The sequence below is a fragment of the Chlorocebus sabaeus genome, chromosome 3 (genome assembly GCF_047675955.1).
Source record: "Chlorocebus sabaeus isolate Y175 chromosome 3, mChlSab1.0.hap1, whole genome shotgun sequence".
Lineage (NCBI taxonomy): Eukaryota > Metazoa > Chordata > Mammalia > Primates > Cercopithecidae > Chlorocebus > Chlorocebus sabaeus.
The window spans coordinates 12,856,887-12,873,294 of record NC_132906.1 but is presented as its reverse complement, the minus strand read 5'-3'; the positions used below and the strand labels follow the sequence as shown (position 1 = coordinate 12,873,294).

The window sequence follows — 16,408 nt, the reverse complement described above, 5'->3', positions numbered from 1 at the left end:
CTTTTTATGGCTAATAGTTCATTATATAAATATGCCAGATTTTACATATCCATTAATAAGTTGTTGAATATGTGAGTTGTTTCTCTTTTTTGACTATAATGAATAACGATACTATGAACATTTGTGGGTACTTTTTTGCATGGAAACATGTTTTCAGTTGAGTATATACCTAGGATAGGAATTGCTAAGTCGTATGACAATTGTACGTTAGCCCTTTTAAGGAACTACCAGAATGTTTTGCAAAGAGATCGTACCACTCTACAGCCCCACCAGCAATATATGAGGATCCCTACACATTCTCGCCAACACTTGTTATTGTCTTTTTTTAAATAGCCATCCTGGTGGATTTGATGTGTTATCTCACTGTGGGGTTTTGTTTGTTTTGTTTTATATTTTATTGCTTCTCCGTTGTTCCTGTAGATCACTGTGGCTTTGATATGCATTTCCCTAATGGTGTTGTACATCTTCTCTTGTGCCTACTGTCTATTTGCAAATGTTCTTTGTTGACTGAAAAGACTCAAATCCTTTGCTCATTTTTAATGGGGGTATTCGTACTTTTATTATTGAGTTTTAAGAGTTCTAGACACAAGTCCTTTATCATACATATTATTTATAAACATGTTCTCCTATCCTGTTGTTCTCTATTAACTTTCTTGTTGATATTGTTTACAGTATAAAGTTTTATAAATTCTGATGTGTTCCAAAAAAAAAAAAAAAGCAGCGTTTCTGACATCGTGATCTGTGGTCTAGCAACTTCTCAGACCACTGGGTCACATGGTCTCCCTCCTCCAATAGATTTCTACTTCCATGCCAGGTGGGGCTGCTAGATTTAGCCAATAAAAATATGGGCCACCCAATTAAATTTGAATTTCAGATAACTAACTTTTTTTTAGTATAAGTACATCTTAAGTAATGTTTAGGATATATTGATACTTTAAAAGTATCCATTGTTTATCTGAAAATCAAATTTAACTGGGTTGCCTGCATTTTATTTGGCAGCTCTAACTCCAGCCCTCTAACCCAGGGACAATGAACAGCATAAGTAAAGAGAAAGCTCTGAAGTCTAAGACTTCAACACACATGTACTTTCTCTATGAAGTAATGAAAAGTAAATGGTATCTCTGGCATATCCTTCACTATGAAAAGGATTCACAAATAGATGGCCCTTGGAGGTGAAGTACTAGATGGTTCCCATCCTCTTCCTCACCACAGGCTATCCAGTTAGTTTACTCCTTGCCCTGAAGCAAGGCAAGGCTGGGATGTGGGGTAACTCTCTGTGTGTGCCTACGTGTGCATATGCATGCTTGAGGTAGAGAAGAAAGTGTTCCAAGGCCATTTCCTACTGTATTATTTGTAGTCAGTTTTTAGAACACTCAGCTTTCTCACCCATAAGAAAGAAAATTACCTCATAGGGCTTCTGGCATCTCAAGTAAAATATTTTTGAAAGTTCTTGGTAAACCATGATACAGTAGAAAGTGCTTGGGCTTTGGCATCAAATAGACCACAGAATGAATCTCAGTTCAGAGACGTATAAGCTGAGCAAGTTATTTAAATCTCTGAATAAGTTTCCTCACCTGTAAAGCAGGGATGACAACACCTACCTCCAACGTTGTTATCTGCAGAAATAATGTATAAAAAGTTTCAGGAAGTAAGGAGGCACCACAGACAGTACATGGGCCTCTATGTTATGGGCTGAAGTTTTGGAACTTTGGGTAGTATAAAACTCAATTTCTTTTCTTGCTCCAGGTTATTAAGTGCCTATGACTTGATTTTAATAAGATCAGGATCTGATTCTATTCTTTTAAAAGTAATTAAAGCCAGCATAGATTTCTTTTTTTAAATTTGCCACTCAGACTGCAGGATCTGATGCCCTCATTAATGATTTCAAGAACTACTTAGAATGTAATAGATTAGGGTGACCAGTTTAAATAATTTACAGTCTGCTTAGATTACTCTCTTATATCCAGGATGGAAAGTAGCCCACATTCTCGTCTTGGAAGACCTGAGGCTGAGGGTATTTGATTTGAATAAATTAAGCAGGAAAAAAAATCTACATTAACTTGCAATGGAGTAATTGATATAGTAATATCTATTATTAATTTCCATTTGCAACTGGATTAACTACGTAAATATACACATGCCTTGCAGTATGTCAGGATGACAGGATAGGAAGGGAAATGATTTCCGGTCCAGTCCGCCTGTACAGATTTCTTGAGAATGATGGCCTTAACTAGCAAGTTAACTACACAAAGCAATTACGTTGAGTTATGTTGAGTTACATTGAGTTACCATATTGTACAGACATGGTTAGCCATTAATTGGCTCATCCTCCTGCATCCAGTCCTCCTGAGTAAAAGGAATTTTGAAAAGCAGATTAAGAATGTATGTGAGAGGTATATTCTTTCAGTGGAATCTACCATAAAATGCAATCTTACAGAAAATCACACCTGACTTATGGCCAATGAATATTTTCTTTTTCAGGTTCCAATTTTGGACCACTTACCCATTTTAGTTTCTTTTTTTAATGAGTTGCCTTTCATTCAACTCAGCAGGACAACAAATGTAAACAATGTGTTCTGAACGTTCAGATGTGAAGGAATTAAAAAACAGGCAGCCACACCACCAAAACCTCAGTGAAAACTCTACAGAGAACCCCAGAGTACTCATTAGTCCTCTATGCCACTATCAAGTAATGCAGATTTCAGTCTCGGCAATGCCACTATGTGACTTTAGCCATTTATTTTTTCTACTTTGAGTCTTAGAGCCTTAATCTAGAAAGTGAGAAAAGTGAAGAATTTGGGGCCTATATTACTTTGCTGGTGATGTCCAACCAAGTACCACCAACTGGGTGGCTTAAACAACAGAAGTATGATTCCGCACCATTGCAGTGGCTACAAATCTGAGATCAAGGTGTCAGTAGGGTTGGTTTCTCATGAGGCCTCTCTCCTTAGCTTGCGGGTGGCTGCCTTTTCCTTCTGTCTTCACATGGTCTTTTCCCTGTGTGTGTCTGTATCCTAATCTCCAATTCTAACAGGACGCCTGTCATATTGGACTAGGGCCCACTATGTGACCTCGTTTTATCTTAATGACCTCCTGAAAAGTCCTATCTCCACATAATAGTCAAGTTTCTGAGGTACTGGGGGTTAGGATTTCAACAAAGGAAAATTTTGCAGACATAATTCAGCTCATAACAGGGTCTGACTCACCGTTCTCTCCAATATCAACTAACCTCATGTTAGTCACTTGTTGCTGATGTAAACAAAGTACCAACACATCCATTCTTACAGTTCTTGTGGTCAGAAGTCTGACATCAAGTGGGCAAGATCAAGCATTGGCGGGGCTGTGTTCTCTCTGAAGGCTCTAGGGGAGAATCTATTTCCTTGCTTTTTAGAGGCCACAGGCATTTGTTGGCTCATAGCCCTTCTTCCATCTTCAAAGCCAGTAATATGGAACTGAGTCCTTTTCACTCCACCATCTCCGATTCTTTCTTTCAGTTCCTTCTTCTACTTATGGGGTCCCTTGTCCTTACAGTGGACTGCCTCAAAACTGTATTTGTCTCTAAGAACAGCCATACAAATTACCACAAATGGGGCAGCTTTAAACAACAGAAATGCATTCTTTCACTGTTCTAAGGCTAGAAGTTTATTTTTTAAAATTTCTTTTATAGAAGGCTAGAAGTTTAAAATCAAGGTGTTGGCAGGCCCAGGCGCTCTCTGAACACCCTAGGGGAGCATTCTTTCATGCCTCTTTCCAAGTTCTAGTGGCTGCCAGCAATTTTTGGCATTCTTTGCTTGTAGAAGCATCCCTCTAATCTATGTCTCCATCTGCACATAGAACTCTCTGTTTGCATGTGTTTCTACATCCGAATTCTCTTCTTATAGGAATATCAGTCATATTGGATTCAGGACTTACCCTAGCCCAGTATGACCTCATCTTGCCATGTTTATATCTACAAAGGCTCTATTTTCAAATAAGGCCACATGCAGGTGGTTTCAGGTGGACACAAATCTGGAGGGAGATACTATTCAACCCAGTACAGAAGCTCAATTCCATCTGCAGCCTTAATTCCCCTTAGTCATGCAATCTAATATATTCATAGGTTCCAGTGATTAGGAGATAGACATCTTGGGGGCTGGGGTGGTTGAGGGATTCTTCTGCCTACTATAAATCTGATAAATAGATCAGCACTTGCTGTATCTCCAAGAAACCTTTATATTTTGTCCAGCCTCCTATCAACAGTCCTCCTCTCACTAACCTCTGTTGTACAGTTTTGTAGTAAGAGATACAGCCATAATTAGTACCACGGGGAAATCACTCTCCTCAAGTAGACACTCATACTGTTACTGTTCAATGTATGAAACTGATCACCAATCCATGATTCCTTAATGGTCTTTTTCTGTTTCTCTCCTGCTTCTCTCCTACTGCTCTGTGACACTGCTTCTCTCCTGCTGCTTCTCTCCTTCTTCTTCTCTCCTTCCGCTTCTCTCCTGCTGCACTGTGACACTCTTCACTCACCACCTCCATTTTTTCCCCCCAAGACAAAGTCTTGCTCTGTTACCCAGGCTGGAGTGCAGTGGTACAATCTTGGCTCACCACAATCTCCGCCTCCCAAGTTCAAGCAATTCTCGTTCCTCAGTCTCCTAAGTAGCTGAGACTATAGGCGCCCACCACCATGCCCAGCTAATTTGGGTATTTTTAGGAGAGACGGGGTTTCACCATGTTGACCAGGCTGGTCTCGAACTCCTGACCTCAAGTGATCCACCCTCCTTGGCCCCCAAACTGCTGGGATTACAGGCATGAGCCACTGCGCCCAGTCAACACCTCCATTTTTGACATAGCAGAAGCTTTACTTCAGTCAGTTCCCTATGCATAGAATTTCTTTTTATTCCCACTTAAACTATTCTAATCGATCATACAAAAACCATATATTTCAACTTTTTCTCCTTTAAACTTGTCCTAAGTAGGTAGTAGACAACCTAATTCTGACACACAATCCATGCGTTCATTATCCACAGAAGCTGCCAGAAAATTGCTGCAACTTCTTTGACAGTCTTCTCATTGAGAGTTAGAGTCTATATCCCTTCCCCTTGAATCTGAGTGGCTGTATGACCGCTTTGATTAGCAGAGTCATACGGAGGTGATCCGTGTGAGCCTCACGCGGCTCAGTCATAAAAGGGTATGCCACTTCTGCCTGACTGAGTTGGAATGCTCTTTCTCATGAGGGCCTCTCTCAAAACATTCCCTCTTGGGCCTGAGTTCCATGCTTTGAGAAGCCCATATACAGAGGTCACATGTAGCTGATTAAGTCTCAGAGTCCCAGCTAAACTCATCTTCAGCCATCCCAGGGCAGGGGCCAGACATGTGAGTGAAAAGGTCTTAGAAGTGGATCCTCCAGACCCCAGCTATGTGGGTCTTCCCAACAGAGGTTGTGAAGAAAATCTCCTTATTCAATATTTGTTTTCTAAAAATGGCTTCCTTGGTCCCTTCTGAGGAAGTCTCACTAACTTCTATAAAGATGCATTTCCTTTCTTTGTGGATAAATTTCAACTCGTTATGCTGAGTGAGGAAAGTCAAACTTAAAAGGGTACATACATATGCCATGTGTGATTCCATCAATATGACATTTTAGAGCTGGCACATTAATCTATGAGAATAGAAATATGATCAGTGGTTGCTTGGAGAGGTGTTTGTGATTATCTGGGAAGGGTCACAAAGGTGATAAGGAGTTGGAAATAGCCTATATCTTGATAAGGATGTGTTTTAGTCCATTTTCTGTTGCTTATAATAGAACACCTGAAACTGTGTAATTTATAAAGAAAAGGAATTTCTTACAGTTATGAAAGCTGAGAAGTCCGAGGTCAAAGAGTCACATCTAGTAGGAGCCTCCTTGGTGGTGTGGACTCTCTTAAGTCCTGAGGTGGTGCAGGGTATCACCGGGCAGTGGGCTGAGCATGCTAACATGCTAGCCCAGGTCTCTCTTCTTATAAAGCCACCAGTCTCACTCCCATAATGACCCATTAATCCATTAATCCATGAATAGCTTGATCCATTCTTGAGGGCAGAGCTCTGATAATTCAATCATCTCTTAAAGACCCCACCTCTCAATACTGCCACATTAGGGATTACGTTTAGGGGGACTTATTCAAACTATAGCAGGCTGTACATTACATGGCGGGGGTGGGGTCTACATTTTTAAAACGGATCAAATTATATTTTTAAAATCAGCGTATTTCATTGTATGTAAATTATCCTTCAATTTTAACCACTAAAAAGTGTGTAATAGCCTGAAGTCTGAAGTATATAAAATATAAATGACTAACTTTTATAAAAATACAGTTAGCTTGTAAAGAGTTGGGAGCTTACGCGGTTCCTTCTGTTAGTACTGTGCCTCTTGGATTATCAATGGAAACTATGATTTACTGAGATAATTAATAGCTAAGAAATACAAATATTACCCTTTAAAATGTTTAAAATACGTCACTTTGCTTTTCAATCACAAATATAATTCCTGTTCATTGTATAAATGTTAAAAAACATAAAACAACTTAAAAGCAAAAAAATATGTGATCTCAGTCACAGCCTTCGGGATAAGCAAAGGTCTATGTTTTATTAATATCAGTCCAGAAAATTGCAGGTGCAAATATTAGTGCAACGATACCACTACCTTCTTGCTATGTGCATACGTGTGAGTAGGGGGCGTGTATAGTCAAAGGTGTGTACATCAGCACAGCTCTGCAGCCCTGAGAATGCTGCCTAATTGGGAAACTAATTTCACTCCATCCCACTGTGATCTCTACTTATAGGGCACTGATGATCATTTTATTATTTGGAATCTGATCCAGTGAGTCTTAACTGAACTTCACATTTACCCAACAATTTAGGGTTGATAGGTTTTTGTGTCATCCGTTCCTCTTCCACACAAGAAAAATAAAAACATTAAGCTACAATTTTAAGCATCTGGGGGATGAAAGTAAGGGTTGGGAATGACCTCATTGTATCTGGATGACTTCTCACACATTTCCTGTTAGTTCACCACATCAGCTACTCAATTCAACACTACTGTGCCTTAGCCAAGTTAATGTTGCACTGATCTTGATTTATGTGTCCTAATGGTCATTTATGCAGATCATTCAGATAAGAAAGAAAATAATAATTAGTGAGCCCAGACACAAATATTTGATTTTCTAAAATTTTATAATTTACCTTACTGTAAGGCAGTAGCAACACCCTGCCTTAATGCCTGCCTGGTTTCTAAATACACACTCTGATATGAAAAACACTGAGTCTACAATGTTAATACAAAATAGATGTGAGTGAACAGGGATGCTGCTGTGAGAACACTGATGATGGAAATAAAAATTACTATTATAATAAGATGTCACCCATGGTTAACAGGTTAATAAAACACATCTGTTCATTTCAAATTGCATAAAGGCAGAACTTATTTGGATTCTTCCTCAGAATACTAGCAAACAGAGAGTGGGAAACAACATACTGATTTTTAAACTGCCCTTTTTATGTGTAGTTCAGCTTCCATAAAATCCCTCTGAAATGTACTAGATCTAACTGATCCCTCATCTCCTGTGAAAAGACCAATCCTTTAAACAAAGACTGCTCAGATTTCTTATTTGTAAAGTGCACTAGTAATACCTGCCCCATAGGATTGTACTTAGAGCACATTAATGAATACAATTTATTCATAAAGTCTTTGTTGAGCCCCTCTATATGCGTGTACTGTTCTCAGTCCTGAAGGCGTTGTGGTGAGCATGGCAGATAAGATGCCATCTACATTCTAGAAAGGGTGGATCAGTGAGGAATGTGGTTGTGAGTACATTAATGTGCTCTAAAAAACACTCTGCCTAAACTTTACATTCACATATACCCAGGGCCACAAGAAAGAAAGCACTTGTGTTGACTTTGCACCGCTCCTGTTGGGTAATACCGCTTTGCAGTCTGTCCCTCCTAGGTCCTTCACAACCAATGAATGCCTCCCTCCTTTGTGGCTCAGGTTAAATTTCATATTTGCCTAAGAAAAACACAGAATCTTGGGAAAGTTTAGCCTATTACAGACGCTAAGGAGGAACAGTCTATCTGCTTCTTATTTCTGTTAAAACACACACAAACTGCAGTGTGGGCAGACAATGTTACCTTGGTGATTTCCTTCCCTCTGTTCTCAGCTAAAATTGTGCAAGGCTAATATGAGCACCTGAGTTCTACAAGAGAGGACACAATTTAGACAGGGAAGCTATTAGAGAGCAGGGGAAGGAATGGGGCCTTCCACAGGCTGAATGCTAACCAGATTAAAATGTGTGCAAGGAAATTACACTTACGCATTTTAATCTGAGGCGACTGAGCTGGTGCATATTCTCTTAGCTGAAAGGAATGGCGGAAATGAGCTCATTTGAGTAGTGTGGGGACAGTGGCCTCACTCTTGCCTTCCCGCGCCATCCCCTTACGTTGCACAGTATCCTGCAGACTGATCATTTTTCTCCCTCATGGAAATAAAGGTTGCTTAAAAGGGCCAGAAGGTACAGCTGATTCCAAGTGAAGCTGACTCAGACTGATGGAGGAAAATGAAGAGTAAACGCAATTTCATTTCAGGTTTCTGAAAGCTATTTACAAATGAGAGCAAAAAACACCATAGAAATCATAAGCAATGCAGTATGCAGTGTCCCCAAATAGATGATTAAGATGGAATGGATTCACTTAGTAACACCAACTGAATATTCAGGGACTGTCAGAGCCAGCCTGGAGGAGCTGAGATGCTGCCAAGCCGAGAGAGCCTGTGTGCCCTGGGAGAGGAGGGGTCTCTCTGCCTCTCCTCTTGGGTAGTTAGTGGTGATGCTGGGCTCCCAGCTTTGAAGCTTCCTAATTCAGGCTTTGATTTGTAGGCTCTGCACTAGCCCCTAAAGGCATGAGCCTCTGCATTCCAGAAATCTGATGTCACCCAGGCACAGTTGTGTAGGGGTTTTTCTTTTGTGAACCTTCCCTGAGCAATCTGGCTGCTATACTGGGGAGGTAGGGGAGCTTTTCTATGCCTGTCTTCTCTATGATTATGTGAAAGCTCCTAATTCCAAAAGATTTCATCTACCCAGCAACAGCCACCAACCCGCTTCCTTCTACTGTTCAACTTATTACTGTGCTTCCTTAACGCTGAGATGCACATTATTTTCCGCTTTAAAACTCTGAAATTGAGGTAGATCTTACAACTGATATTGCCAACTGATACCTTGCAATCTATATTGTGGTATTTCTTTCCCACTCTTTTTCTCTAAACAGGGGCGATTGAATAAATACAGTATCCTGGTCAGGAAAAAATGAAACTCTGCCTCCAGCCTCTGAAGGCCACAAAGAATGAAATTGACAGAAGTGAGTAGGAAGAGAGTGCCCAGGGCTCAACCCTGATTGTTCTGGGTCAAGTAGCCAAGACAAATGGAGGTCAAGGAGATGGGGCCTCAGACCTCTAACGGATGATCCATGCTGGCTCTGCCAATCTGTGACCACATGGTAATTGTCTTAGAATAAGGGAATCACCCACATTTGTCCCTCATCTTTGTATTGGTTTGTTTTAGCTTTAGCCATCATAGCTATACTAAAAGAAAAAGGGTCTTTTTCTACACAAGAGTGGTGAAAGGAGCACTTCCCGTGTTTACCTTTTAATGTCACTTTTAAATATATGCCCCCAGATGTCTAACATGCAAATTCTTCCTGCAGCATAATGTGCCTGAAGCACTGGGTTTGCCAGGTGCCCCCCCAAAGGAGCCCAACATCCACATGCCCACCTCCCCATCGGCCCAGCAACGTCTGTGTCCTTCCGCCCCTTCTTTCAGGGTTCTGTTGAGTGATTAAAGCCACTTGGAGAAATAAATTTAGGCAAAAAGGTTAATGGATCATAATATCCGCTTTACTGGGGTATTGGTATTTTAAAGGGTTCTTTGAGAAGCACAGCATCTTAATTAAATAATTGACTTTGAATTGAAGGATTTTTCAAGATGCAAGGAAGGATACTTAGGGCAAGAAGGATTTCAAGTACTCATTGAATCCTATCATGTGGGCACCCACACACTCTGCCTGAGCCCAAAGGGTCTGGGCATCAAGAAATTTAAAAAGCTACTTCTTTGCTCCTGGCATTTTCATCACAGCTTTGGGGATCCTAATAAGAGAAGAGTAAAAAAAAAAAAAAAAGAAAGAAAGAAAGAAACCAGTTTCATTTGCAAATTAGTTGTTAATGAACACTTTAGTCTTCTTTCACGATGACACAGGCTGAGGGTATTTACTCAATCTAAGTTCTCTTCAGCTTAATGGGAGTATTTGACTAGTCTCTGTAACAGATTCATCAAAACAAACATTTATTCTGCTACTACATGAGAGACACTCTGACAGCCACTGGGAGAGATTAAGGAATATATAAGACATGGTCACTGCTTTTCAAGGCCTCACTATCTAGCTGGAGAGAAAAACTCATATGAGCCAGACGGAGAGTTAAATGACAGACTGAATACAATGACACATGGATGACACAATGGAAATGAATCAGCAAATGCAGGGTTGAGTATTTCAGGAGAAACAGTTTGCATAAAAAGCCCTTGGATGAACTGAATCTGAAGGATGGTATTTGGATGACCTGTTATCTTTATTCCCCTGGCGCCTTCATCTTCTTTGGAAAATTTTCCTCTTTCCATTCCATCTGGTTGTCCAGGCTGCGGGTCCCACACGGTATGACACCTGATTCGGCTTAGAGCAGTCAGGATTCTTCACCCCTCTGATATAAAGAATGGCTCCAAGTAAACACATGACTCAACCTGGGCCAATTGGAGCTCTTCCCTGCATTGACTGATTCACACACAGGGAGGAGCTGTCCTCTTCTCTTGGGATCTCTAAACTGGGGGCTGCGAAGATGTGATTGTTAAACGACATTCCTTTCTCATGGAGAAAGCTTCCCTACACAGTGAAGCTAAACTTCAGGAGAAAGCAGAAATGAGAGAAGAAACAGGGATGTTCCTGACATCTTTTGAGCACTTACAGGTAGGTCCACCTTCTAGTTTTATAAGCCAATCAATCCCCTCCACATCTTATTCTTCAGACACTTCTATCCACCTTACTTCTGGAGCTCAGTTGTCTTCATGTTAGTCCACTTGATGTGTTCTCAAAGAATCACTAGTGTTTGGTTCATTTTTTTTCCAGTCTTTCATCTCTGTGTTTAATTTTGTGTAGTTTCTATTGTTATGTATTCAAACTCACTGATCTTTTCTTCTGCAGTGTTTAATCTGCAAGAATCCCATCAAATTTTCTTTTCAGATATTACTTTTTTAATATTCAGAAGTTCTATTTGAATCTTTTAAAAATATACATATCCCATTTCTCCTCTCAACATGTTTGTGTTTTTCCCTATACCTTGAATATATGGAGCATATTTATAGCAGCTATTTTTAAATCCTTGTGTGCTAATAATATCATATCTGAAATTTCCAGGTCTGTTTCTTTTGAATGAACTTTTTTTCTGATTATAAATCATATTTTCCTACTTCTTTACATGCCTGGTAATTTTTAGTAAGTGGTAAATCTTGTACATTTAATATTGTTGGACTTTGGCATAGAGCTAATTTACTTGGGATCAAGTTTGATTCTTTCAACACTTTGTTTTAAGCCTTGGTAGGGCAAGTCTAGAGTAGCCTTTTGTTTAGGGCTAATTTAGCCCAATTATTCAGGCAACATCTTCCTGAGTAGTCTGCCTGATGCTCTGTACATTATGAATCCTGTGTGAATTCTAGGAATTCTTCTGTCTACTGCTTTCTCTCCCAGCCTCATAGAGTCCTATACCTGTACTTGCACTTGATATTCAGCCTCACGGAGCCCTGTGCCTGTACTTGATATTCAGCCCCATAAACGAAAAACTTCAGCCGAATTAACTTTAAAATGGTATAATTGAGCAATGAGCAATTCGCGAATCGGGCAGCCTCCTGAGCCACAGCAGCCTCAGAGACTCCTGTGCAGCCACGTGGTGAAAGAAGATTTATGGACAGAAAAAGGAAAGTGACCTATAGAAAATGGAAGTGAGGGACAGAAACAGCCGATTGGCTACAGCTCCACATTTGCCTTATTTGAACATGATTTGAACAGTTAGCTACATGTGATTGGCCAAAACTTGGTGATTGGCACAAGGGTAGGGTACAGTCTGTTGACACCTCCACTGGTAATAGTTCCCGGTGTACAGAGAAACGTTTAAGCCAAACTTAAAATATGTGAGGAGGCAGCTTTAGGCTAGACTTGATTTAAAAAGGCAAAGATTCCAGAGAACCCTGAAGATTTACAGAGCATGTCCTTTCTCTTTCTCTGTGTATATGTGTGTGTAGCTTTCTCTGCTCTAGGATTCTGTAAATACTGAAAATCCTAGCTGCCTGAATTCTGAAGTCTACCTCCTAGACTCAGTAAGACCACTGGGCTTTGTCTGGGTTCCTGCCCTGTACTATGCATCGAAACTGCCTTCGAACCTGGACAATTACAGGACTCAGTACCGTTCCTTCCCTTCTCTTGGAGCCACAGTCCGGTGCTGCCTCTTGTTCAATGTTTGAAAGTTGTTATGTTCTATATTTTGTTTGGTTTTCTAGTTGGGTATGGTGGAAGGCAAATCTCACGGCACTTAATCTTTCATGGATAAAATCAGAACTCCCGAACTCTAACTTTTTAAGTACTTTTTATCAAAACTTTTTTCTTCAGAAAGAATCTATAATTTATACTTAGAAAAAAATAAGATTGTGTCCAGATAATAACTAGTTTATGCTTATCCCACCCGATTCCTTATTAATATGCCACATCTCCCCACTTTCCTACTTGAACTGATCTCAGGAGCCTCAAGTTATGAAACTTGGTTCATCTGTCAAATGGGGATAATAAAAGTATTCATAGCTTGTGGTGAAGATCAAATGAGATAAGTTATATAAAGCCTGGAATATAATGATTGTTCTGCAAAGGGCAACTATTAGTACTACTGAATGAATCACAGAAAGTGGAAATACTGATTTAGTTGAGTGAGATGGCAAGATTGGCGGGTCCATTTCCCTAAAAATAAACACAGACAATAACACACACACACATTTTCAGCATAGTTTCATTTGGTGACAACTTTCAGTCCAACAGACCTTGTTAACTTCTTACAAAAGTTCCTCAAGAGTTCAAAGGTTCACTGAAAATGCATACCATTCAGTATTTTATGTTCTATAAATCAGATTTTAAAATAATAATTAAAACTAAATATGAGCTGCATAATTGTTATTGAAATATGATGCCATAAAAGCAACCAGTTCTGGTCATCTGAGTCCTAGGGATGTCGGAGTCTCAGAAGACAGAGCATGGGAGGAAGGAATGGTTAGGTTGGTCTTGAAATTGAATGATAAGTTACAAAATTTGCACATCTCCTAAATCCTGAAAACAGAAGTAATAAAACTTGGTGTCTGTCTTTCATAAATATTAAAATGAATTAATTATCTGTGGAACATTTTGTTCTGGATTTTGATTTCAAGATACCATTGCTCTCATTTTAAAATAGCATTCCCATCAGATATTTGTATTGCTGGATCACTATTCCTCACTCAGGAAATGATCAATCTCTTAAATATTCAGGCCTTTTTATTCCTTTACAGAGTAAAGATTTACTAAGTATCTATATACTCCAGATACCCTGCTCAGTTCTTTCACATGCTAGATTATTTACATTGTTTTCTTACAACATAGATAATCATTGCCAGTTTATAGTTAAGGAAATTGGGGCCAAGAGAGGGGTTATGCTTTACATAAAGTCACACAGCTAGTAAGTAAAATGTCTAGAGAAATAGGACTGAGCTATTTATCCTCAAGGAACCCTTTCCTTTAGTTCTAAAAAATCTATTAAAAAATGAGGATGATGCCTCAGTCTCAAAAAGACCATGAAAACACTGGCTATAGTGGCAGATGGATGCCTTTACCAACTGTAAGAGAAATGGGAATGATGCTGCCAGTCCCTGGTAAGCTGAGATCAGTGAATTCACCCGGCATCTGATCCCAGGAAGATGACCTCAGGGGGTACTATGTTGCTTCTTCAAGAAGACTTCCGAAATTTGTCCCAATGTCTAAGGAATTAAAACGTGCTTTAAAGAAAGGGTACAATTGAAGCATTTTACTTCCTATTTTGCTTCTGTCTATTTGCTCAGGAATTCTCCATAGAGGCGTGAACAAAGAATTTACTACAGGGTTTATATATTCATGCAAATAACATTATTTCTCTAGAAGACTACACTCTTTGTTCTTTCAGATGCTGGAACATTTGTTTTCTCTTCTACTTTGTTTAAAAGGATTTTGAGGCAAATACATGGCAGCAAATAATCTGAGGCTTCCCAAGCTCTTTCATACACACTGAGTAAGAAAAAACTGTGCTCCTGAACTTGGGTTCCCTGTTGCTTCCAGCAGGTGTAGGATTTGCCACTGCCAGAGACAAAACAGCTGTGCAGCATGAGTTCCTGCCGGAGAGATATACATTCTGCCTTTGGCCAAAGTGCTTTGAATTCACTGGGTGCTTTATGATCAGCTTTTCTGATTCTACAACTGTAAATTGTGATTTCATCAGCTCTTGTTTTGTTTTGTTTTGTTTTCCCTTCTGATTTAGTTGAGGGGAAAACTCTTTTATCCCCCTTGATATGGCTTAGCATAATGGTTTTTGGTACATTGAGGAAGTCTGAAGTAATAGCTGAAAAGATTTCAGGTGTTCTGAGAGGAACTGATGAGGGAGCAGGGAGCCTGGAAATAGCCCTCCACTGAAATCATCCCCCAGGACTGCCCCTTGGTTGCCTGAGCTGTGTTGGAGTGGAAGATCCCATTATGTGGAGGAATCCCTGTATCTGGAGGTATTCTCTGGAGGTAGATCTGTGACCAAAACCACTCAAAGTAGAAACACACAACTTTATACCTTCTTTCTCTATTTGTCTTAGTCCATCTGTGCTGTTTTAGCAAAATATCAGAAACTAGGTAATTGATAAAGAACAAAAATGTATTTCTCACGGTTCTGGAGGCTCGGAAATCCAAGATCAAGGTGCCAGCAGGTTGTGTGTCTGGCGAGGGTCCAGTCTCTCCTTCCAATATGGCACCTGAACGCTGTGTCCTCGCCTGGTGGAAGGTAAAAGAGCAAAGACGGGAGAATGTTGTGTACTCACATGAAGGAACAGCAGGAGAGCAAAGAAGGTCCTACACAAGTTCCCTCCAGACATTTTATAATACACTAATCCATTCATGAGGGCAGATGCCTCATGACTTAATCACCTCCCAAGTGGCCTCATCTCTTAATACCACCACAGTGGGGACTAAGTTTCAGCATGAATTTTGAAAAGGACACATTCAAACCATAGCACTATTGTAGGAAGTCAGCAAATACATTTTTATAAAATAAGAGCACATTTTTCTTTAGCCTTTATAAATTCTGATTCTGCCTGTGCCATGATAAATGATGCCACTGATATCCTCATGGACTCCCATGGACTCACTTAGCCCACAGACATCCTCTTTTCTTTCTATGGTAGACTCTGGAGGCTGTGCTACATTAAGGAAATAGCCCATTGCTTTTTCTGTATGTAGAGTGCAAGCGCCTTTCCTGAACCACTATTGAATGAACATGAATGTTCTTCTTACCACTCTAGCCATTCCTTTTCAGTCTCTTTTGCTGGTTCAGCCCCATCTCTCTGACCTCTAAATACAGGAGTTCTCCTGGGCTCAGTCTTTGGCCTTGTTTTCTTCTCTATCTACACTCATTGCATTGTTGACCTGATCCATCCTCAGGGCTCTGAAGACCACTTAAATAGTGATGCTTCACAGATTAGTATCTTTAGGAGGAAGCTTTTTCATGAACATCAGACTGATCATGTTCAATTACTCACATCTCCACTTGGATGTCTAACACCCAAACCCTAACATGTACAAAGCTAAGTTCCTGATATTTTTCCCAACCTTTGCTCCTGTAATCCTCTGCATCTCAGTAAAAGTCACATATGTTCTTCTAGATGCTCAGGTCAAAAGTAGTTAAGACTGACACTATCCTTCTCGCACACCCCACATATTATAAGCCATCAGAAAATCCTGACAACTTAGTCTTCAAAATGTATCCACAGCCTGAACACTTCTTACCAGCTCTACTGCTCCCACCTTAGTCAAGCAACCATCATCTCTCTCTTGAGTAAGCATACAGCCTCTTAGGTTATCTCCATTTTTGTCTATGTCGTTTGTCCAAAACATAGCAACAAGAGCAATCTTATTAAAAGATCAACTAAATCATGCCACTCCTTAGCTCAAAATCTTCTGATGGCTTCTGATCTCATGCAGAGTAACATCCAAAGCCCTTTCCATGAGCTAGAGGGTCCTACACGATCTGCTCTCTTTTCTCCCCATT

At 40.0% G+C, this 16,408-nt stretch overlaps 1 protein-coding gene and 1 long non-coding RNA gene across 3 annotated transcripts in view; one reads left to right on the top strand and one right to left on the bottom strand.

The window, feature by feature from the left end:
- Nucleotides 1-1,019: 1,019 nt before the first annotated feature.
- Nucleotides 1,020-16,408, bottom strand: part of RFC3 (replication factor C subunit 3) — a 209,051-nt gene continuing 193,662 nt past the window's right edge. The window contains exon 8 of the mRNA XM_037986819.2: nucleotides 1,020-15,135. Coding sequence (XP_037842747.1) covers nucleotides 15,057-15,135 — 79 coding nt within the window. The 3' untranslated portion in view covers nucleotides 1,020-15,056. The remainder of the gene's footprint in view (nucleotides 15,136-16,408) is intronic.
- LOC103214266 (uncharacterized) overlaps nucleotides 10,899-16,408 on the top strand; it is a 31,313-nt gene continuing 25,803 nt past the window's right edge. For both annotated transcript variants that reach the window (XR_489391.3, XR_005236542.2), the window contains exon 1: nucleotides 10,899-11,025. This is a non-coding gene — a long non-coding RNA (uncharacterized lncRNA). The remainder of the gene's footprint in view (nucleotides 11,026-16,408) is intronic.